This window comes from Onychostoma macrolepis, chromosome 12 (genome assembly GCF_012432095.1).
Source record: "Onychostoma macrolepis isolate SWU-2019 chromosome 12, ASM1243209v1, whole genome shotgun sequence".
NCBI classification, from domain to species: Eukaryota; Metazoa; Chordata; class Actinopteri; order Cypriniformes; family Cyprinidae; genus Onychostoma; species Onychostoma macrolepis.
Window position 1 is genome coordinate 7,113,209 of NC_081166.1, and position 24,643 is coordinate 7,137,851.

The 24,643-nt window shown below is 36.5% G+C and overlaps 1 protein-coding gene across 1 annotated transcript; it reads left to right on the top strand.

The window, feature by feature from the left end:
• The first annotated feature begins 414 nt into the window (after positions 1-414).
• On the top strand, positions 415-23,790 carry cdc42ep4b (CDC42 effector protein (Rho GTPase binding) 4b). Its single transcript, XM_058793570.1, has 2 exons — positions 415-691; positions 19,802-23,790. Exon 2 carries the CDS (start codon positions 19,998-20,000, stop codon positions 20,991-20,993), a length of 996 nt encoding a protein of 331 aa, XP_058649553.1. The 5' UTR covers positions 415-691; positions 19,802-19,997; the 3' UTR covers positions 20,994-23,790.
• The last annotated feature ends 853 nt before the right edge of the window (positions 23,791-24,643 follow it).

A 24,643-nucleotide genomic window follows, 5' to 3' on the forward strand; every position in this document is an offset into this window, starting at 1 on the left:
AACAAGCCAATTTGTGAAATTATTTATATTTCTTTAAATCTCACCCTCTATGCTTACTGTTAATATAAATTATATAATATATTTATTGAATATTATTATACTGTTATTAAAATATTGCATGTACATAAAAATAATGCATTACTATTAATAATTATAAATATATTGTATAAAAATGTGTATAAAAACTTGTGGGTGTTTAATGTGTATCTTTAAAGTAAAATAAATGGACGACAAATACAATCGTTATGTGTTGGTCTACAGAACTGGTCCTTTAAGAGGCAATGGGAGACTTAGCTTACACTGGAAAGGGGCGGATCGCACTCGCTTATGCTGATGTAAGGGGGCGGGGTTGTGGGCGGGCGTCGCCACACACAGTCAGAGGACTCTTGAACTGCTTTAGTGCGCCATCGCGCTTCGAACGGACAATACGTGAAGACGCGCTCGTCAGGATTCTGCGCTATTTGTCCTATTTAATCACTTTTGATTATCCATAAACGCGTGGTCGCAAGATAAAGCTGACTAAAGTTTGAAGGATATTGGAAACATCTGTCAGGCTGAGCTTGTGTTTTGTTATTATTCACTTCTCTTTTGTTTGGAGTGTGATTCCATTGAACTTGTTCCATTGTTGTTGGATGAGAAGCTCAACTTGGCATTGAGGCTCCTGGGATTCAAACCTACGGAGCAAACAGTGGTAAGACTTTACTGTTTACATAAATTATTTTGTTTGTGCGACATGTTCCAAAAGGTCCCATCAGAACTTTAAATAAAAGTACAGTACGGTGTGTTGGAGATACAATGAAGCATTTGCTCTTCAAGTGACTTACACCGATATAAGTTTTCATACAGATCTTTCTTCTATCCTGCAGTTGTGTTTATGAATCAAGGGCCAGTCGGACAGGTATCTTATTCATTTGAATGTCAAATTGACTTCACATCTCCAGATTTTTTCAATTTTAATGTGTCAATGCCCAGACATTCCTCTACTGTGTAGTTTGCTTTGTGATGTGTCTACCATAGTGTTTCTTGATTTTAGGCTTATTTTACCCTATAATCGATGCATTAAATAATTAACTGCATGTATACATTATATTAGAACTGTATTTCTAGGAAAAATAAAATTGTTGTCAATTTAACCCAAAAAATTTAATTAAAATATATTAAATTGTAATAAATTAAATTAACACAATAATAGCCGTTTATAATAACACAATGTATTTAATTATTTTTCAGCTTATTTTATATTATTTGATATTTAAAATGTTTGCAGAATGCATTCTCTTTGTATCGGATATTTTTTAGTATGGCTTTTTATACTTAATATATGGAACGATCTTCATTGCACATATTAAACTATTAATATGTGCAATTTTACAACCAAAGGAATTTTACCTAACTTATCTGCGTTTCACCTTTCAGATTGGAAGTTTTGTAGGCTACCAATGCATAAGAGTGTGAAGTTGAGCTAGCAGTTAACAAGTGACCTCTAATGGGGGTCTTTGACATGCAGCTTGTTGGGATGGCAAACTAAAAGGAAAACGAGGAGCTTGTGATTTTGAGTCATTAGTATAGTGGTGTTAAATGCCTGGTTTGAGCTTGAAGCTGATGTTAGGCTGTTAGCTTGCTGCTTGCATCTGAATTGAAGAAAAAGTTGTAGAATTGTTGCACTTTAAACAGAATGAAGTGTTACGTAACTACTTGGAGGAATTAAAAGTCCACGTTGCAATGAAACAGGAATCCAAGTGAAGTATTCCTAGAACCTCTTTCTTGGATTTCCAGATGCATTTCCCATATACATTGTCCTGAACCTATTGGTCACATCTCTTGCATAATACATATTGGTCAGACAGCTGCATTTTCACAGTTCGTTAGTCTAACGGCCCAAACTGTTGTTTGCACAAAATTGGCAAGCACTCTGGTATTGTAAAAGGTTATCAGAGTGAAATTGATTGACCCTAATGGGTTGTCTCAACAGCACAATCAACTTTTGATTATCCTGGGTTGACTCTTTAAAAAAAAAAAAAAGTATGAATGCCATCTGTTGCTCAAAGAAGAAAGGGCATTTTAATTGCTCATCTAAATCTCTCAGTTCATCTGAGCAAATGAGTACTGCTATAAGTGATTTTAATGAAATTGATAACTTGAGTGTTGTGTGGTCCAGAGCATTGACCCTTAACCTTTTGACATTTTTGTCATTCTTGGTATCAATATTTGTTAAAGGGTGCATTAGTGTTTCTGAGCAACCCTGCTGCCAGAACTCTTAAGGCCAGTTTCAGCCCGGATAGTCCAAATAATTTGCTGTATGCCTGGAGTCAAAGCTGCCTGGTTAATATCCTGAGCTCATTTTAATATTCCAGTTAGGAGAGCAGGCCAGCAGAGAGACAGTTCTGGTCTAAATTGTAGCATGGGAGATGTAGGCCAAGGTCGTAGTGTGTGTGTGTGTGTTTTTAAGGCCAACCTGCTAGATAGATGGATAAATGCAGTGTGTTCTTTTTCCACTTTTTTTTTTTTTTTTTCTCCTTTCCTCATTTTCTCTCTGCCATTGATTCTCTGCCCCATCACTTTGCAGCCCCATTCCCTCTTTTCTGTCACTTTTAAAATGAGATTCCATGCATTTATCTGCATTTTACACACATACTTTTTTAAAGAGTGCCACTTTCTTTACCCCAAAATGTAAAAGTCTGTCATTATTTAGTCATCTCGCGTCATTCCAAATGTGTATATACAGCTGCACGATTTGGGGGGAAAAGTCTAATGCGTGAGATTATTTATTTATTTATTTTTATTTTTTTCTGATAAAATTGCAGTTGTTTTAAAATACTATTTAAAAAGATCTGCCAGGTTTACTGTGCCTGGTTGTAGGGCTGCATAATTTGACCAAAAAAATTATGGTTATATTTCAGTATGCTATAAAACAATAGTAGTTGTAGTAGTATTCATTTTTGTTATTATGATTATTACAAAATAAAAATATTAAATAAGAATTATTACTATTGATGTATTTTACTTAAAAAAAATAGTTGTAAATAATAACAACAAAAATACAATTTATTTTACAGTACAACTGTAAAATTACAATACTTAGATACTGAAAACACTGGATCATCTTAAAAATGAACATTGTGCCACACTTCTGAGACACACAGTGGATAAATTTATTTAATTAAATTGCAGTCTTTGAGATTTCATAATTGCACTAAGCCATATTGCATGTTTTCTATTTTATTTACATTTGCATTTAGTCATTTATCACACGGTTTTATCCAAAGATATTTCGGTTAATAATGCAGCCCTACTTGTATGCTGTTATTTTTTCCATTGAACAAATAGAAACATTTCCAGGACTCTTCATGCAGCTCACTGTGTCATATAGAGACCAGTGTGACTATGACTTATACTCCAAAATTATCAAAAAAAAAAAAAAAAAAACAGTTGTTTGCCATTGCTTAGAGTTGCAGCCTATATTCTAATCAGAAAAAAAGTGTGTTTTTTTTTATTTCGCATTGATTTGAAATGCGTCAGCGGCATCTTGCTTGATGCTTATGTGTGTGTACAGCTCTAGTGAGTAAGTGTGTGATTTGTAGTAATGCAGCACTGTGTGTGTGTGTGTGTGTGTGTGTGTGTGTGTGTGTGTGTGTGTGTGTGTGTGTGTGTGTGTGTGTGTGTGTGTGTGTGTGTGTGTGTGTGTGTGTGTGTGTGTGTGTGTGTGTGTGTGTGTGTGTGTGTGTGTGTGTGTGTGTGTGTGTGTGTGTGTTAGTTAACAATTCTTAGGTGTATGAACGTCACGGTGACTTTCTTGTGAGTCAGCAGCATGAGTCAGTTGTGCTCTCAGATAGACTCCTGTGATGTAATCAGCCCAGCTGTCGACACACACTATGGGAGGTCGAATGTCTGCGTTCAAAGGGACTAAAGTTCAACCAGGGGGGCTTTGAAAGCTTAACCTTCCTAAATTTAACCCACAGGTTCATGTAAGTTGTTCGTTATGGTGGTTAGTTATCATGGGTGTTCCTGGCCTTTCTAGATAACACCCATCCATCCAGTCTGTGTCATAGATGTTTGTCGGTTTTGTGTTAAACCACGTTAGGTCAAAACTATAGGCTAATTAGTACCTCAATTTAAAATAACTTTTTTATTTTGATATATTTTAAAATATAATTAATTCCTGTAATGCAAAACTGGATTTTCAGCATCATTACTCCAGTCTTCGGTGTCATATGATCCTTCTGAAATAATTCAAATACGCTGATTTTGCTGCTCAAGAAACATTTATTATCATTGTTGAAATCACTGGTGCTATTTAATATTTTTGTGTAAACCATGATAACATTTTTTTTAGGATTCATTTATGAATAGAAAGTTCAAAAGGGCTTGAAATAAAAACTAAATATCTTTAATGTAATTTATGTAGTAATTTTATGCATTCTTGCTGAATAAAATTATTATTTTTGTATTATTTTCTTTAAATTTTAAAACAGTATACATTTCTTTTATTATTCTATTCTTTAATTATTGTGGGGTTTTTTTTTTTATTATTAGGCTACAATTTTATATTATGTTTAATATTATTGTGATGCAAAATCGCTTTTGAGCAGCACGGCATGCTATTTATTATACAATGACAGGAAACGGCTGCGAAATATTGTTAGCTTTTATTTAGAAGACTTTGAACTGGGGAAAACTGTATTGCATTCATATCAGAACTCAAGGGAAAGTAAAACTATTTTAACCACAATATTTTTTAACTGTCTCCTCTCCGCGTGAACTTGAATAAGACAACCCAAGCTCTTTGCGTCAAGCCCAGCTGAGGCCTCAGGAATCTGACATCCTAGAGGCAGAGAAGCGTATTCCTCTGAAACAGAGCCTCCTGCCGTCCTACAGGCTGACCCCCACTGACACTGGGCAATGAGCCAGTTCTCCTGATTCCAAGAAGACCAAAACCCTGTAGCGCCGAGTCCGTAGGAATCCTGTCATACGACCTTGTTTAACTTTCTGTTAACTAGTGTAGCTTGCAGTCTTTATTAACTCACTTGCTATCAATCTGTGCTGCTGCTGTGTTTTCACGTCTAAAGAAGCTATGATAAATGATTCACTTCCCACACTGTAAAAAAAATTCCGTAAAATTTACGGTAAAAAAACGGCAGCTGTGGTTGCTGGAATTCTACCGTAAAAAATATGGTAGCAACATTTTAAGTTTTATGGTTTTAAACTTAAATTTACAGTTAAATACCGTGATTTCATTAACTGATATAATGTACTGAAATCAGTTTTGTACCTTTTGAAATACACTAACCACCAAATGCAGATGGTGATGAGAAAGTCACATGATGAACCAAAGCCCAAACATTAAACTGAGACTCATTAAACTGAAATATGCAATAAACATTAATTTAACAACATTAGATGTAACATACAACCCTAATAAACATAATTGATAAGAAAAAACTAAGAAGAAACCTGGTTATTTCAAAGAAAATGCAACGCAGGGAATTCTGGGAACGTCAATTTACATTTTTTCCCTGTAAATTTTACATTCTGTTTCACTTCCAAAAACGGTATTTCACTGTAAAATTGTCTGAAATTACGGTTTTTGATCGTATATATTAGGGGCACTCATCGTTAACCATTTAACAGGTTTTTACTGTAGCATTTTCAGAGTTTTTTTACCGTTAAAATCACAGCCATTTTTTACAGTGCATCTCAACATTTTTAATATAATCTCGACCAATGGTTAAAAGTTTACCAAGATCACGTAGACATTATAGCTTTAGGCGGCACACTTACGGACCACCCACAGCTCATTCACCGACAAAAATAGCAGGGAAAAAAGCTATTGCAATCTGATTGGCTAGCAATTTTCTTACATTTAGGTCAATTTCATTGTGGTTCCAACTATTTCAGGTAAACCTGCATCTAAACAGCTCGTATAGCTGTGGTTGGTCACTTTAAATTATGGTCTTTTCCTGTTCTTGGACAGAATAAGTTGTACAGTGGATCAGACTTCATCCTGGTAGTCAAAAGTCTTGACGTCAGATTCTGGTACCTTTAGCAATATGCATTAACAGTAATGTAAAATAACAGTTGATATTATAGTGAAATGATTGGCAGACTACTCATTTTCTATGTAGTGACCTTGTGTTGATGAACATTGATAAGGAACTAGTTTCTTCACATACTCCAGCCTGAAGTAACCCATGTGTTTAAGTAACCTTTGGTTTCAAGATGACGACTATTGAATTTCAGACCGAGATTCATGGTTTCTTATTTCAGCCACCCTCATTTTTGAGATGACAAAATCACGAGTTCTGTGTATTAGATAGTGTTGAAAGATGTAAAACCTGTTTAAGTCACTGTAATCGTGTAGCAGCTTAAAGATGACAAATGGTTTTCTTAGGGTTGAGCCGAACATTTTTGGAGTGACCGTATCAGCATCACTCCCTCTCAAAGCAGCTCTCGACTTGAGTTTCCTGTTTCTCTTTTAGTCAAAAGCTCTAAGCACATTATTTCTAATAATTGGCACAGCCCAACAACTAGTCCGGCCACATTTCACACAGATTGCTTTGTAATTTTGTTGCCCTTTGATCTTTTGTCTTGCATCTAAGCTGGTAATGATACCATTAGTGTGTTTATCACCTTATTAACCTCCAGTATATCCTGATAGTTTATCAGTGTTCGTCAATAGTGATGCTTGTGTTTGTCCACTAAGATAATACCAGAGCCAATGATGATAAATTAATCGCCGTAATTTCCAAAGCCATTTTGTTTGGACACTTGCTTGTTGTACTTGTTTTTCACACAGTGAGAAAGGAAAAAAACCATTCCTTATGTTTCTCACTCTCTCTTCTTTTATTCTTTACATTCCCTTATGCTTACATTCCCTTATTCTCTCTCCATCACTCACTTTCAATCAGTTTCCTTCTTTCTCTTGAATAGAGTTAACAGGTGGTCTCCCTCAAGCATGTGGCTGGTGAAAAGAGAAAAGGAGGAATTATTTTCTTTATTAGTGCCCATTCCCATTCCAGATGCTCCAGGCTTCACTTGAGTAATCCAATATCCTTAAAGATCCATAACATATGCCCTCTGTCACTCAGTGTCATTATGCTCAAAGTAACCCACAAATGTGGCCCGAATTCATGGACACGTAACCAATACATATGTGGAAAAATCATGTGTGGTCTTTAGAGTGTTTATATTTCCATAGATTACTAGCAATTTAGCAGTTGTGTTTTCAAAATAGACCAACAATTGACCTTTCTCTAAGATCCACCCACCTAGTCAAACTTGCCATAGAAATATAGTGGTGACTTTTTATTTTATTTTATTTTGAAACTGCTTGTCCTACACAGGATCAGAAGGAACCTGCCCCAGGCTTTGCGGAGAAAAGCACCCTGGATGGATGACGTTTAAGGTTAAGTTAAGGTTAGGTTAAGGTTTAAGTTAAGGTTGAGGTTGAGGTTTAGGTTTAGGTTTAGGTTAAGGTTTAAGTATAAGTTAAGGTTTAAGTTTAGTTTTGTTTGTTTGTGACAGGGTTTCACAAAATGAGCAAACTATCACAATTTCAATGGTAATATCTTTTGAGATTTATTTGTAGCTATGGCCATAATAGATATATTTCTCCTCCTTTTGTTTGTGTAAAGGGATTGGCTCATACTTCAAATAATTTCTTTCTTAAGCTCTATTTCTGTGGCCTGTTTATTTGAGTCTATTGTAATCGCTGTGACTTCCACAGTTTCAATGTCTTTGAGAGCAGACAGTTGGGCGTTTCCAGAGGCCTTGTCCTATGGAGGATCACTTATATGCTTCAGTAAACTCAGACAGTAGGTCAGTATGTGTGTTGAAGGTGGAGTGTTGTATTGATCGGTTCTGTCGTGCTTCCTATTTTAAACCATGGGAATCAATCTTGGTCTTTAAGTGTTGTTGATTTCAGATTAAGTGATTTAGGCAGCATTTAACACGATTGCTAGTCCAGAAAATAACACCATGGTTATGCTATTGAAAATAGATTTACCAAAGGCACTGTCTGTACTATCATTATAAACACCAAAATACTGAAATGTTGCGTTAATATGTGTTATACACCATTGCTATCATCATTGTTTTCTTGGCAACCACGGTAAATGTTTGTAATGGTGACTCTACAATTGATTCTGCTTTGAGAAATAGTTCTTAGTCACTGAACTGTTTTGGAGACTCTTCTCTTGTGACCAGGAACATCTGGTTTACATTGTAAAGTGAGACCTTGCTCTTTTCAGACCTGCTAGAGCTGAACCACACTGACAGCTGTATGCTAGCAATCAGTGCCTGAACCACGTCATGCATGCAGTGCATGTGTACATAAACACAGACTGCTGTCACCATGCTGACTCACTGCTTAAAAGGATTTACACGGGTTTATTAGCTGATGAAAAGTCATGTATAAGAAGGCTGTTGTTTTTTTACCTTAAGTTAATTGGTATTTCGTCATTGCCGGACAGTTGTGATTGTCTAAGTGCTTTGTAGACGACGTCAAGTAACAATTACTGTAATTATGAGTTTCTGACTAGTAAAACTTGTTCATGTCTTTTTCAATATTTTAATTATAAGTTAGAAAGAATTTAATAAAAAGCTCTAACTGCTTCCAACTTGTTGTGATGTCGTGTAAAATGGGTCTTAATCGTTTAAGGTGTTTATGTGGCTACACTATATATTTCGATTGCCATGACATTTATTAAATAAGGACCCTATGAAATCCGATTTTTTTGTTTCTTTTTCTTTTCCAAATTCCATTTTTTTTCCATTCAAATTTTTCTAGACTCTGTTTTAATGATTATAAAATTATTAAAAATGTGTAATGTTATTTAAAATTGAATTAAACAAAGCATGACTAGTTAATTGAAATCATGGTACGTACAATATCAAAATAACAATTTATTAAAAGGCCCTCTGAAATGTTTTATTTATTTTCTCAAATTCAGGTTTTTTTCCACACTCTGTTTTCTATTAATTTTCTGAATTCTATTTTAATGGTTTCATTAAATGTTAAGAATTTAAATTAATTTAATTTCAATTTTTGTAAACAATTTATGTTTTTTATAAATAAATAAATAATTTTATTAGTTGTACTATCATTACATTAAGTAATATATTTCTGTCACAGTTTCTTCAAGTTAAACCAAACTTTTATTTGACGGGTTGCTGTGAAGACCTTTAAATTTCTGTTTGTATATGCTATGGCTATAGTTTTTCTCAAAAGAAACGGTGAAATGCTGATGAATGACTCTTTGATGAAGTGACAGTTCTAGAGATTATTTTCATCTGTTCATGTACTCATATATTAAGGCGGGCAGAGGCTATAAAATTATGTAGTAAATGAAACCGCACGTCTGAACTATTAACTACTTATGTAACTATTTCTCTAATAAAAATATTAAAGATTAGTTTTCATTCAAGTTCAGCATGACTTTCGAGATACGCCAAAGTAAAATGATGGATGATAATAATTGCTTGTGTTTGTGTAAAACTCGCATGGCAGCAAGTTGTATATGTATGATGTTCCTAGTAAGTTTATGTGTTTTCAGGTGCAAAGGATTGTTGGAAGTCTTGTTGTGGGTTTTGAGATTGTATTTTTAGGTCATTCAGACTGGATTGTTTCAGCTGACAAGTATTTGGTCTTTTCTCTGTAAATGTAAAATCTGGTTCAGTCTTTGAGAGGGTGTAAAAAATGTCAGTCATTAATCACTAAATGGTGCAACTTTAGGTTTCTCAAGCTCTTCTTGTATTGTTTTGATGCTGATGGGGAATTCCTATTAGCAAAACAGAAAGTTGTAAATTATAGATTTTTCTTTTCTTGGGTGCTGCCTTAAAAAAATGCTGCTGGACTGGTGTCTTGTGTACCTGTGAAGGAAATTGTTTTGAAAGATGGGCTGTATACTGTCTGTAATGTATAACACAAACAACCTGAGCTTCCTTCGGCGATGAATCATGCTGTAGACACATTTATTGGCACACATATCATGTAGAGAGACCTACAGAAACAGCAGGATTGGTGAAAATGTGTTTTCAGATTTCAACAGTACTTCGTCTTGTCTAAACTGGTTCAACTTTTGAACCCAGACAGAAAAGATAAATGACCACAAGTTGTCCAAAGTCTGCATTTCACAATTTGAAGCTCTTTGAGTAGGTCAGTCGAGAAATGTCGTCTTTATCTGTTTGACTTGAGCAAAGTGCTTCATAAATTGTAGCTGTGTGGAGAACTGAGCATGGTGGAGGAGCACGATAGACCACAGATGGGGAGAGTGGGGTAAGCTGTGCCACTTTTTACATAAGTATCCAAATAAACCTAATTATATTTCAAATCAAAATGGAAATGAAAGTGTCTGTAACATAGAGGCATAGCTTGTACTCCCACATAAATGGTGTCATGTTAAAGGGTAAGTTGAGTCATTGAGGAATTTTATTTTTTTTTCCAATTAAAATTGTGAACATTAATTATAACATAAAATCAATGCCCAGTCCCATTCCTAATACACACATTTTGTTTTTAACATGTTATATATATATATATGGATGGATGGATGGATGGATGGATGGATGGATGGATATATAGATAGATAGATAGATAGATAGATATTCTGGCCATATTTTATTTCCAAGCACATTTTATTAATTCCAAACCACATCAATCTTAATAACTTCTATGAATTTTGTGTTTAATCATTTATATGATTAAAACAGCAAACTGCTGTCCCACATTTAAAAAGCATAAAATTGTAGATGTTTAATATTTATTTATATATCTCATAATTTATTGGGTGCTTTCAGTTGGGAGGTGGCTGTCCCGAACCCTAATCCTTGAAGAGTTTTTATATATGTGACCCTGGACCACAAAACCAGTCATAAGTGGCACAGGTATATTTGTAGCAATAGCCAGCAATACATTGTCAAAATGATTGATTTTTCTTTTATGCCAAAATCATTAGGATATTAAGTAAAGATCATGTTTCATGAAGATATTTTGTACATTTCCTACCATAAATATATCAAAACTTAATTTTTGATTGGTAATATGCATTACTAAGAACTTAATTTGAGTAACTTTAAATGCGATTTTGTCAATACTTAGATTTTTGCACCCTCAGATTCCTGATTTTCAAAAGAATTGAGCCTTATGACTGGTTTTGTGGTCCAGTGTCATATATATATATATATATATATATATATATATATATATATATATATATATATATATATATATATATATATATATATATTAATATAAAAACATTAAAGAATATGCTTATATGATGGACTCTTTTTAATGTGGTCATGTGACACAAACACTGTACAGTTTGTTAGATTAAGGGCTTACCCACTCTCCATCAGAACTGTTCAGAGACACGTAACATTGGCCTGATTTTCTCTCTGTCTAATGAGAAGTTGGATGGAAATGCCCTACGAGGACTGTGGCCAGTCTGCTGGCGCGCCGTCATGTAGCACCTCTGCCAAGATGGCACCACCCGATGTGTTTCTGCTTTTCTTCAACACTCTCATGCTTGTGTCCCAGACACACGGGCCTCAAGACTCCCGGCAACACCCAGGACAGACAGCACTGCTGGCTCGCTCGTTCTCATTCTCATCTATGCCATTTGGAAAGGGTTATTATGGACCTAAATTCCAAGCAGTCCCTCTTCTTCGCAGTTCAAACCAGATTATGACGTTTGCATTTTCAAATATCCATTCTTATTCGCTCTCCTCAGCCTGGGTTTGAAGTTTTCTGTTTGTATGTAGAATTGCACAGCTGTGAGAGGATTGTTGGTTGGATCTGAACCCATGGGCCTTTGGCAGTGGAAGACGGCAGGAATGTGGAGTGGAAAGGATGTGGAAAGTTAATCATTTACTTGATTAGTGGGGCACGTTCTGTCTCTATATACACCGTGATTACAGAGCTGCAACCTTCACCTTGAGGAAGAGTGACTGACAAAGTAAAACGTGAGCTGTAACGGTTGCTTTGAAGAAAAGGTAAAGCTTTTAGAGGTATGTTGTTAAACGTTAAGTCAGACTGGACAGTCAAAAGACGTAAAGTTGTGTTTGTGTGTGGCATATGAGGCCTTGCTGGTTTAAACACGGTTTTTAATGTTTTCTGCCTTCTAGTGTGTAATCCTTGTGGTTAGTTTCTGCATGTTTGGCAGAGAAACTTAAAGCGCAAACACACACACACACACACACACACAGTATATCTGTTTACCCCGCTGGCTGCTGAATGCAGACTAAGCTAACGCATAATATCCTGCCAAGAGAAAACCTTCAGATACTAGACTGGGAGGCTGATAGTATTACTCTGCACTGTGGTTGAACTCAGTGTGTGTGTGTGTGTGTGTGTGTGTGTGTGTGTTTGTGTTTGTCCTTCAGCTTGTTGATGGAGTTATAATCTGTTAATGGGCCTGTGATAATTTAACCAAAAAATAAAAACACAGTCATCATTTAATTACTCCCATGGCTCTTCAAACCTTTCCTTCTTCTGTTTGAACACAAAAGTTTACATTTGAAATAATATCAAGCTGGTCTCACAGAATTCCGTGTAATGACCACGGACTTAATTAACCCCGAATCTGTGGTGGCATCACAGAATCACCGAAAATTCCGTGATGGGCTCACAGAAGTGATACCAATGTAAGTCAGTGACAGGCATCAGCCGTGGTCCACGCACGGATTCACTGGTTCAACACCAGCACTGCATCGGACCACGTAAAAAGAGTGACTCCGATGCAGTTATATTTTGTATATAAATTTATACTTTCACTGGAGTACCTGACCCCACCCCTACCCTAAACCTACCCAGTTCTGAACAATAATGATGACGATAAATTTCCCAGTATCGCATCGGCATATTGATGCTAAGGGTTTCCTATTTAAAGTGTTGAACCAGTGGATCCGTGCGTGGACCACGGCTGATGCCTGTCACTGACTTACATTGGTATCACTTCTGTGAGCCCGTCACGGAATTTTCGGTGATTCTGTGATGCCACCACAGATTCGGGGTTAATTAAGTCCGTGGTCATTACACGGAATTATGTGAGATCATGTTGAATAATATCCTGCTCATTCCATTCAGTATAATGTAAGTGAATAAGGACTGGTGCTTTAAAACTTAAAAACAAAAACTTTTTTTTAAAAAAGTACTATGAGATGTAAGCGGTATATTGATATGTTCCAACTGTCTTTTGAAGCCATACAATAGCTTTGTGTGAAGAACAGACTAAAATCTGATCCTGAGATCCACCCTTTTCTTCTCTGATTTGTAAACAAAACTTGGAATAGTTTTACAATTAGGACAGTTTTATGCTGCTTTGTCTTTTTTGATACTCAAAAGCTCCAGTTGACCTTCATCGTGATTGTGTGGCACAGAGCAACCAGAGCAGTGTTCAAAATGTCAATTTTACGTTAGCATTAGCGTTAGTGTCTTTAGCCTGTGCTCACTTGCTTACTGTGTTTATATCACTATCAACACTGGTGCTCAAGTGTTTCTCATGTTGGCGCAAAGGGATATACACAAACATTTATCATGTTTTTCTAGAATTTTTATGGGTGCTCAAGGAGACTTTATTGGTTGATTTGGTGGGTGACTTCATGTCTTCTCCGTATCATGGTGCATTTCCATCTGTTTGTTTACAACTTTATATCTGTCTCTATATGAGGCCTCAGGCCTGCGGAGGGGTTAACAGGAAAAACAGGTTGTAACTGTAGTCAGTAATAACATCTGAAAACTGTACGGCTCTTTTATGCTTACAAGAAGTTCCTGGTTTCAATGAAAATTTCCTGTGAACGTGTTACCTCGCTATTTTGAGTATTACTATATTTTCTACATGAAGGGTGATATTTAGTATTGTCATGTCTGTTAAAGCCCCAGGAGTTTAATAGATTGAATAAGTTTATGGGTTCATTGAAAAATCACACACACACTCACACACACACGTTTGTTTTTGTGAAAAGTAGGCGTAATGGTTTTTATACTGTACAAACTGTATGTGCTATTGCCCTACACCAACCCTACACCTAACCCTACCCCTTACAGGAAACTTTGTGCTATTTCAGATTTCCAATTCACTCCATTCTGTGTGATTTTATAAGCGTTTTGAAAAGTGGGGGCATGGGGTAAAAGTCACCTTCTCCTTGTAATACCTACAGTATGTCATAACCTTGTCATTATACACATTTATGTCCTCATTTGTCACAAAAACACGCGCGCACACACACACACACATATAGTACACATAGTACTCTTATGTTTTTTGGACACTGCTCCATTATGATATAATGGAACTATGGTATGTTTTCTTTATGGTTCGTTTTTTTTCCCCCTTTTAGAGCGTCCCCCAAATATTTTGTTTTCCAGATTTTGCTTTTAGCTTGATATGATTCAGCTGTTTTGTACTCTGAAGTAGAAAAACAGATATGGGAATCTAGAGTTGATGTAATGCATTTATATGCATGCTTGAGGTGTAAAGAACAAGGTATTTATGTACACAACAAATATAGGACATGTGAAAAGGACCGTATGCAATAGGACACTAACCAACCACCAAGCGGCATGAAATTAAAAACATTTAGATATTTTACATCTGCATACTGAGAAAATCTATCACAATTTAATTATTTTATGGCAGATAACAGCAGCACTCAGAATGAATGAATGAGGAATATCACACTGTGCTGTGGATCTCCTGCAGTGGATCATGAGGATGAGTCTACCCCCACTTAAGTTAAAAATCAAAATGCTTAACAACATTTTTTTATAGCTGGTTTAAATGGTGTTAAGTGTTCAGTAAGGGACGTATTGTGCCAGACAGAACATGAGTGTTTTACAGTTGGCACTAGCAACCTCTTCTAGAGCCGAGACTAATACAGGGGTGTTGTTAAGCCTTAAAGAGATTATCTAATGTGTTGTCCGGACATTAATCAAATGTTGTCCTGTGCCTCAGTCCTGCTGTCCCAGATCTCAGTGAATCACAGGACAACACAGGCCTTTTCTGCATGTTACTTTAGTTCTTTCTTTCTGAATATATTTCTGAATATATTTATGCATTAATTTGTTTGCTTTATTTTATTCTTACATTTGCATGACCTATTTTCTTTAACATTTACTTTTATTTCCTTATTTTTATGTTTTATTTGACATTTATGCACTTTTATATATTTACTTAACTGCATATTTTATTAATTGTTGTTGTTGTGTTTTTTTAACTTTATTGGTCACATGCCTAAAGCAGATGTGAATGTTAACTTGTTAAATATTGATAAAATAATAAACTATAAAAAACAAATTGAGCTGGTCATGCTTTAATGTGAATAGTCATCACTGACAAGGTTGCAGACATCTAGCTGCATGTTATGTCTAAAGCGTGACTATATTCTTATATAATGTGTAATGTCATAGTCATTCTTAATGTCATAGTCAGTCATTTAAACAGTAATAACAGAGAGCTGCTCTTTTGATGGAATATGGTTATAATGTTTTCCAGAGCGCAGTTGTTCCCTGTTTAATAAGTAATGATTACTCTTAAAAGATTAAAATGGGTCTATAAATAAAAATACAGTAACATTAAGTGACAGCTGGCGGTTCATTCAGTGGAGCGTCTCGTCTGATGACTTCCTCCCATGTGCTTTGTATGAGATTACACCTTATGCAAGAGATTGTGACATCATGAGTTAACAGCGTGAGGCAAACTATGTTTGTGGTGAAGATGTGAATCATTTATACCATGATTGCTTTATTTTCCTTGGTCCTAATCTCTCAATGTGCATAGAAGTGCATCATATAAATACGGCTGTGGGTGGCCACATTCATACTCGAAAGCCAACATATTTCTCCATTTTTAACCCACAATCCAACCCTTGTTTTTCTACCATCATTGCCATAACAGCCTCCTGCCGGATGAGACGGACTAATATGTTTTTTCTTGTGAGAGCGTTTGCGTGCTTCACGCTCAGGAATGTTGACGAGACCGAAGCGGGTCTCCTGGTATCCCAGTTTGGAGGCTGTGAAACGAGGCCCTGCAGATGTGTGCTTAGACCCTCACTGAGTTTGATCACGAGGGTCCGTGCAGCTGTGAAGTTGTAGGTCTCCAGTGAGCTCTGATATGTACACACATGTCCAGAGGGGGAGAGAGCTCTTTAGCTGGTGTGTTGTCTTTCAGGAGCTGTTAGGATTTTATACTGATGTGTAATGATGCTGAACACAAATGACATGCTCTGAAATCCCCCGAGTGGAGCTGTTAATGAAGCGTTTAGATTGTGTGATTACTGGAAACGGGCACGAACAGGACCAAAGTCTCTCGGCATTTTGTGAAGATTGGTTATTCAATGCATGACGTTTAACAACACAAGGTGAATAGGGCCTATATATGAAATAATGAATTAAAGTGGCTATTATTATTATTATTCAAAACTAACAAAAATGTGATTTTGTTGTTTTAATCACTCCTTTTTTTATTTTAAAAATATCAAAAATATTTCAGAAAATGTATTTTTGTTATTTTAGCTTCCTATTCCCATAAAATCAAATAATATGAATATGATATAAATTTAGGTAGCCTGTATATTTTTGGATTTGCATTGTATGCCGATTTTGGATTACAAATTAAAAATACTTTAATAGAACAAACTGTATTGATTGCATATAACATTTTTATAGCAAACCAGAATATATTGCAATTAATCATGCCCCCTGAGCCATATATAGAGTCCATATTAAGGGATTTTCCTACCATTGGAGCAATAGAGCTGTTCATTTGTGATTTATGACATCAATTTTCAGGCCAATCCAGAAAGCTAATTCTGCATGGGTTCCTTTGGGAATTTCCTAGCGGTTTTCAATTTGCGTAAAATGATGTCTGACGCTATTATTACTTGAAGAGACTTTCACATTTTGTTCTACAATGGAGTAAAATAGCATACCTCAAAAATCATAAATTAAAAAAAAAAAAAAAAACCTACCTAAAATGGATTTTTCTTTATAAGCAAATATTGTATTTTAAAATGTACCTTGCTAAAAAGTTGCCAAATTTGAATTAACGTTCTACTATTATTTGAATCTGTTGACATCCTTGAAAAGTTTTAGTTTTGTCTTTAAAATTACTGCATTCTAGTTCATTATGTTCTGCTAAATGGAAATCCTTTATTCAGGAACTAGGCTGTCTTGCATTACTGTGCATGGATGCAAACGCACACACAACATATCTATCTAGAGACCTCAGAGTGGGGCGATATGCTGTGATTCAACAATGAGGTCAACCTGCCAGCGGGCAGAGCGGAATCCTCCACAGGGACGCCCAGTTCTTTGACTCAAGTGGAGAGCTTATCGTTTATCAAACCCTCTTCTGTTCTCTCACAGCTACAGTCGCTCAATGGGCTTTTGTTGTCAGAGATGCAAATGTTTTGGTGGGGTGACGTGTCTTTGGAATATTGTTGCCTGGATCTCATTCATCCAGATGGCATGCACACAATCCGGGGGTGGCTATGAAGTCATGTTTGAAAACATGGAGAGTTGCGAACAACCGTCTAGACGGTAACAAGCACTTTGTTGATACGCTTCCATCTTAGTTTCAGAGAAATCAGACTAGTCTTATTTATTTTTATTTTTTTTTGGGATTGTTTATTGTACAACTCAATGTCTTTGATCTTGGCTTGTTTGAGTGATTGGTGCGTCTCAAGTCTTTTGTTTGCTGTTGGTGGTCATTCCAAGCTAATAGGCCTCCCCTGTGTAAAGAAGCAGATAATCAGATTATTAAATCATAAATCACAGCGCCCAGTTGGGAATCAGAAAGTTCAGTGAACCCAGTGACTAAGAGCACTTGAGTTCTCTCGTATTCAGCTTTTTTTTTTTTTTTCCACTTTCCTTTTTTCATTCCCTCTACAGTGGCATTACAATAGGATGTTACCACCATAATTAGTCTTTCAAGACATGCAATATGTTTCACAGGACAAAGGGAAGTGGTAAAAAAAAATAGAAAGAAAAAAGTGGTTTCAAACAGGGCTGAGAAACAAGAACTGGTTCTTCAAAACAAAAGTCCTGTTTAAAAAAAAAAGAAAAGAAATGTGGCTCACAAACAACAACAACAACAACCAAAAACAACAACCACTTAATATATTTTCTTATTTAAAAGTTAAACAGAATGGTTTTCTTTCTTTGCTTATTTTATTTACTTAATTTCTGTATTCGTTTATTTGCTAATTTACTTGCTTTATTCACATTATTTAATTTAGAACATGATATTTAATTATAATGTAATATATAACATTTATTACTTTATATATTTTTACTTATTACAAATTTTTTTTTTTTTTTTTAGTTTTTGGAACCCATAAATCATGCCATTCCATCAGTGGAATAATGCGAAGTATGCATCACAACCACCTTAAACCATGTTTAGCTATTTTCTTACTACTATAAATTTTGTCTGTGCAAATAAATCAAGAAACTTTCAAACACTAAATGCAATAAATGAAAATCAATAATTATGGGAAATTGTTGATTGCAAGTACTGTTAACAAATTGAAATGTTCTCATCATTTGACACCGGCCTCCTAAAGGCAATAAATGCAGTAAAAATGTGATCCAAATTAAGTGGAAACAGAATCTTTAAAATCCTTATTCTCATACCTAGATACATATGAAAAAGGAGTGTTAAAAAAGAAGGGTGAAAAATGCAAGCAAGGTGTCTGGGGAAAAGGAAAAACTACCTTGTCAGCACTAGGCCTGGAAGGAAAATCTCAGGCAGCTGCAGTGGAGTACAACAAAGAGTAAAGGTTTAGATTTCCTCATGATATAAGAGCCTGACACATACTACAAAGAATTCTGCAATGGATGGAGTTGAATTTAGGAAGAAATGCAACCCTTTACAGCTCTGGGCTCCCAGGATCCTCTGAGCTCATGGTTATGTAATCACAAAGTGAATGTGGATTTGGAAAGAAAGGGGATTTGCAACTTGGATTTATGCCTTGGACCACATTACTACCCGATCTCTGCGTTGCAACCTTTCGTTTTCATTTGTACAAAATTGCCACTTTCATTTGAACTTCATGTTTAGTAGAACTCTCATTAACAAATAACATTTTTTACTGAATTATAATTGCAGTTACTGTCCAAATATAACATTTATTTACTCACAAGATGTGTGCTTTAAGAGCACTGATGTCCTATGCCAGTACTAATGCTAACATGTTAATACAAGTCAAAATTCATTAGGGCCTTGAATTTCGCATGCAGTTTATGTGGTTTAATTCCAGATTCATCTATTGAGTAAACGGATGGTTCATAAGTTCATAGCAAACCGAGCTGGAAGTGTTCAAAGCTTTCGTCTATGTGCTGGCCACTATGCTAAAGTAAATCCTTCAGTAACGGGAGCTCTGTAAATCAACACGTGCAACGTGTCGCCCTTTCATGACCACACTTCCTCCAAGAACAATAAAAAGGCTCATGGATAGAATAGGAATTTCTTTTCCGACCTCTTACATCTTTGCTTTCTTGCCTTACATAATACTTCAAGCGGCTTTAGTGGTGAAATGCTTCATGAATTTGTTCCCCCTATTTCTTTTTCAAAGCCAAGTTTCCAATACAATTAATCCTTTAAAACAAAATGGGACATACGTTTAATAGGTTATATCATTAGCATGGTCCAAAATTCCAATTATCATGTATAATTCCAATAATTTCCACCAGCTGACGGTTCAAGTTCTAAAATTAAAAGAGAATCTGTCTCCAATTTAGTTATAAAATGTCAGCCTTCTAAAATAAAATGACATTTATGATGTCTTTTCTCTTCTGTTGTAGGTCAATTTGTAGATGTTGAAAGCTGGACACTATACTTTAAGGATAAAAATGGCCATGTGTCCTGGATACTTGGAAGAATTTTCATCCTGACCACTGTCCTGGATCTACACCGTCATAGGAAAGAGCGACTAATCTCTTGGCAAAGAAAGACTTTGGTGATTTTATTTTTCTGTGGACCACATTTTGAGAAGTCATCATGCCAATTTTGAAGCAGCTTGTGTCCTCGTCCTCCCAGTCAAAGCGACGTTCTCGTGCTGACCTGACTGCGGAGATGATCAGCGCACCTCTGGGAGACTTCCGTCACACTATGCACGTGGGTCGAGGAGGCGACGCGTTTGGGGACACCTCCTTTCTTAGCAGTCGCTCAGGGGAGCCACCAAAGGAGCCGGAGGTACAGCAGAGCTCACCTAAACAGAGCCTCCTTTCCCGTACGTTCCGAAGCAGCAAGCGATCCCAATCGGCCAATCGCGACAAGCCTGACAAATCCAAACTAGCGCCCCCTGGTGGTTCGCCAAGTTATGTAAAAAATGCAATCTCGCTGCCATATTTGAATGACGATGACGCAGGACGAGGTACTGGAATCCACCTTCCCAAGAGCGTGTCCTCAAGTCCTTTAAAGAAACTTCCAGAAGACGAAGTAAAGCCAATTAATGGAGCCACGGCGCCCGCTGTATCAGACTTGGAGCTGGACGAGAGGAGTTTCGGCGAGCTTACTGACTTGCGTCCATCAGTTCCTTACACCGGAGGCATGAAACATGCCGAGTCCATCATGTCCTTCCACATCGATCTGGGTCCCTCCATGCTGGGCGACATTCTGAGCGTGATGGACAAGAAGGGCTTCGACGATGACGATCTGGGATTCGAAGAAGGGAAGAGTAGTGAGGGACGTAGCTCGCCACCCCAGAGCCCTCCCAACGAGGTGGAAGAAGAGGACCCTCTTCCTCCGATCCGGCCCCCACGCCAAAGGCCAGGCACCAACCCTTACACCCCAGAGCTCCAAACCAGGAACCATCAACACCTGGACAGCTGTTCCCTCTCCAGCTCAGGGTCCACCGTGATGGATGAAAAATCCCACAATCAGATGTATGAGGGGAACATGAACAACATCAAGTACAGCTCACCACGAGTTCAAGACGATAGGGACTTCTCCTACATGGATGATGATGAGGATGATGAGGAGATTAGGGTGTAAAGTGAACCATAAGGTGCCAGGACAGTCTTTGCAAAGACTAAAAGAAGTGGTGGAGGTGGGTTGTGGTCGACTGGTAGATGTAAAGCTCGCACACTGACTTGGAGGACTGATTTTTATAATGGAGATGAAAGGGAAAACGTACGTTTTAGCCCTTGATAATGCTTTTTCACTACTTTTTCTAGTTCAGGTATACAAACCCTCTGTTACTAGTGACTTTCACCAGAGCCACCACTTCTATGAGAGGAATGTGCTTGCATGTTTGCATATGCCGAAGTGAGAGAATTCCATTTCAAATGGTAATTACAGTCTCGTGAGTATCATTAATGAATTCTAGTGTTGACCACTTGGAATGCTGATACAGGAGGTTTGTGTGGAACCAAGCCTTACATTCTCCCATGAGCAAAGCAGTACTCTTATGCCTTTAAACTCTGAAAAATGCTAACGCCAACAGTCTTAAGTTTCCTATGTTTTACAGCCTTTGATTCCGTCTATAAGTTATATCCTAAATTTTGCCTTGTATACAAAATCTTAATGATGTAAATGGTGATTGGAGTACCATATACGTGTTTGGAGGTTCAACAGAATGCTTTATTATATGGCATATGTTACCTTTTTCCCATCGGGAATTGGTTTATGTAGTTGATCTGGACTTTGTCATATGGTCCATGTGTGTTTAAGAGGATTTCCTGTCAGGTCACATGAAATTTTCAATCATGGGGAATTCAAATTGATGGGATGCAGAAACCGAAAGCAGTGGTGACGTCGGATTACTTGTAGGCAGTAGAATCAGTCCAAGTGGAACCAATTATGACTTCAATTTTGTGTGTGTGTGTGAATGAGGATTGATGTCAAGAGGGTGGAGAAGTGTTATTTGATTATCATTGTATAGGCTCAGAGATGAAGAGCGTAGCTCTCTTATTCAGGGTCTAGTGTAGTGCCTCGAACTTCAGACTGTGCTCATCAGCAGAAGTGGCTCTGGAGAGTTTTCATTTCTGAATGACTATTATAGTTCTTTATGTTTCTGTATTTAGGTTTGAAGAGAGAACAACACCCCATGATGAGATTGTAACTTGTATAGCCACTCTGTGAGTTAGTGCCATACCCTTTGCATCAGTTAAATGTAGACAAAAATGTACTTTATTAAAATTCTTTAACATCTACAAAATTAGCAAACTCAATCCTCCATGTAATTGTATGTAAAGCTTTCCCTAATTGTTCTTAAAAGTGAAGTGTCATTTCTGCACCATCAGCAGCACTAAAATGGAACAAAAAAAAAAAAGTTAAACAATTCAGCCCCCACCCCCAGTTGGGATCTTTACATAGTTTGCAATTCCATAACATCCAATCGTGAGAGTTTGAAGGCGGTGCTACGCATTTGTTTGACCAGTGGAAGATCTGGTAATGTTTGAAACGTTATTTTTGAAATTCTGTTTAGTGCCACACAAATTACACACTTCACATGTAGGTCTCTATTATGAGACTTTCACAAATTATGCTAACAGTTAGCAAATTTGCCCAAATACTGGCAAGATACTTAACACTATTACAGTCTCTGGTTTTCCATTGAAAACACAAAATAATTACTATCCATTAATGTCCTGGTAGCCAAGCAAGTATTAACTGTTCATTGTGCAATTTGGGAAAATAAAATTTTTCCCCCTATGACACAAAGTTATGTTTTGGGGAGATAATTTAAAAGCGTTCCATTCTTGATATATGTACATCATGTTCAGTTATTCATTTACTGTATATTTGAGTGTTTTGATTGATTTGCTATTGTTTAGTCAACAGTGTTGGCCCTGTAATCTGACATTATAGAAGCACCATTTGTAGAATTGGTTATTTTCAGTTAGTTTCTGTGGTACAGAATTGTTTGTACAGATCTCTCTGTGGCCTTTTACCTTCACTTTCTGAGCTCAGTTAGGTTTTGTATCAGCTTTAACACTTCAAGACTACAGCTGCATTATTTCCTTGCTCGCCTGTCAGTGTTTTTGTCGGTTTGTGAAATCAGCATGTCTGTACAGAGGAACAAGTGAGGTACGATTTATAAGAGCTCTAGAAAGATGTTTGTAATGCTGACTCCATGTTTCTTAGGGTGTTTTTCAAGGTGGGAATAGGATGGTTTTGAAAAGGGCTTTATTAATGGGGTACGAGGGGCTTGTGTTGCCTTACATCTGGTTGAAATGCTGCATTGAGCCGTTTTGTCTGCAAGCACAAATGGAAGATAATCAAATGTGCCAATGTCTTTTCCTCTCTTTTGTTGCCCAATTTTTGTTCATTTTATGGGTTAAGGAAGTGGTCGTGGAGATATCACACTGCACGCAAAGCTTTTGAAGAAGACCAGATGTCCGGAACTGGATTGTTAGACTGAAAGTGAGCTGGAACGCTGGACTGTAACAGGTTTTGAGAGCAGCAGAGCTCCCTCTACAGTTTTTGAGTAGTTTTCTTTCAGGCCATTAATGCTTTTACTTGGATCTACGCTTACTGAGACAACTCTACCATCCACATACAATGGCATAAAGGTTTCTATAGTTTCTTTGCTTGATTACTATATGCACACAGGTTTGTAATAATTTAGAACACCACATCTTCCTACAGTTGCTACAGAAAATGGTGACAAAACACTAAAGTATAGTATAAAACAATCTCTTTAATTTCCAGGTATTTGCTGTTTATCTTTTTTCACTTAATGTCTGTATCATTCTGTACTGAAATAATATATATAATGACCTGCCTCACTTTCCCATGCAAAATAACAGTTATATTTTTCAATAAAAGAAAAAGCTGATAAACTTCACCAGAGGGCCGTAATTTGTTCTGATGTTCACGACTGTCAATGCGAATCATCATTTAAGAGTAAAACAAAATACCTGAGCAAGTTTGTTCATGTCGTAGTTCTCCAGTATTGTAGATTTACATGCGTAATAACCATCCTCAGGCTAAAAAACTACTGTATCACAGCTATTCCAGAGTGTTGACTCAGGGAAATTTGACTTTGCACTGTGCACTTTTTATGCTAATACAACAGATCTAACTGATTAAATTCCCTCAAATATTAGATTTCAAAATGTAAGTTGTTCTTAATAGGTGCAAGACCTAAAAATAATTTGATTAAAATGGAGATACTTGGGCTTAGTAACTGTGAGGACCTCTACAAGAATCATGAACAGAACAGCTCTACCAAGACTGCATGGATCATTTAATTTGCTTTCAGATTGAAATGTTTTTAGGATTTTCGTAGGAAATACATTGGGGGAGTGGAAGGTGAACATGAACAATAAGGTAAGAACACCATGAGGTAACTTTAAATGCATGGATTGATTGATGTAACAATAAATAAATAAATGTATATTTATATTTATTATATTCTGTTTTATATGCTTCATTCTAGGGCTATAGCATAAATGTGTTCTTACTGCCATCTTGTGGTCAATCCTCATTCTACAAGTACAGCTTGTATTTGATCTTATATCTTATTCTGCAATTTAAAAAAAAGCAAGGTTTTTCAGTGCAGTTTATTTACAGGTTTGTCAAGAAATTGTGTAATATCTGAAAGTGCAGACCAGACAAAGTCATTTCATGAATAATATATGCACTCTACATATTTTCACTGATTAATTGACTATTGAATCGACAAAGTAAATACTCCC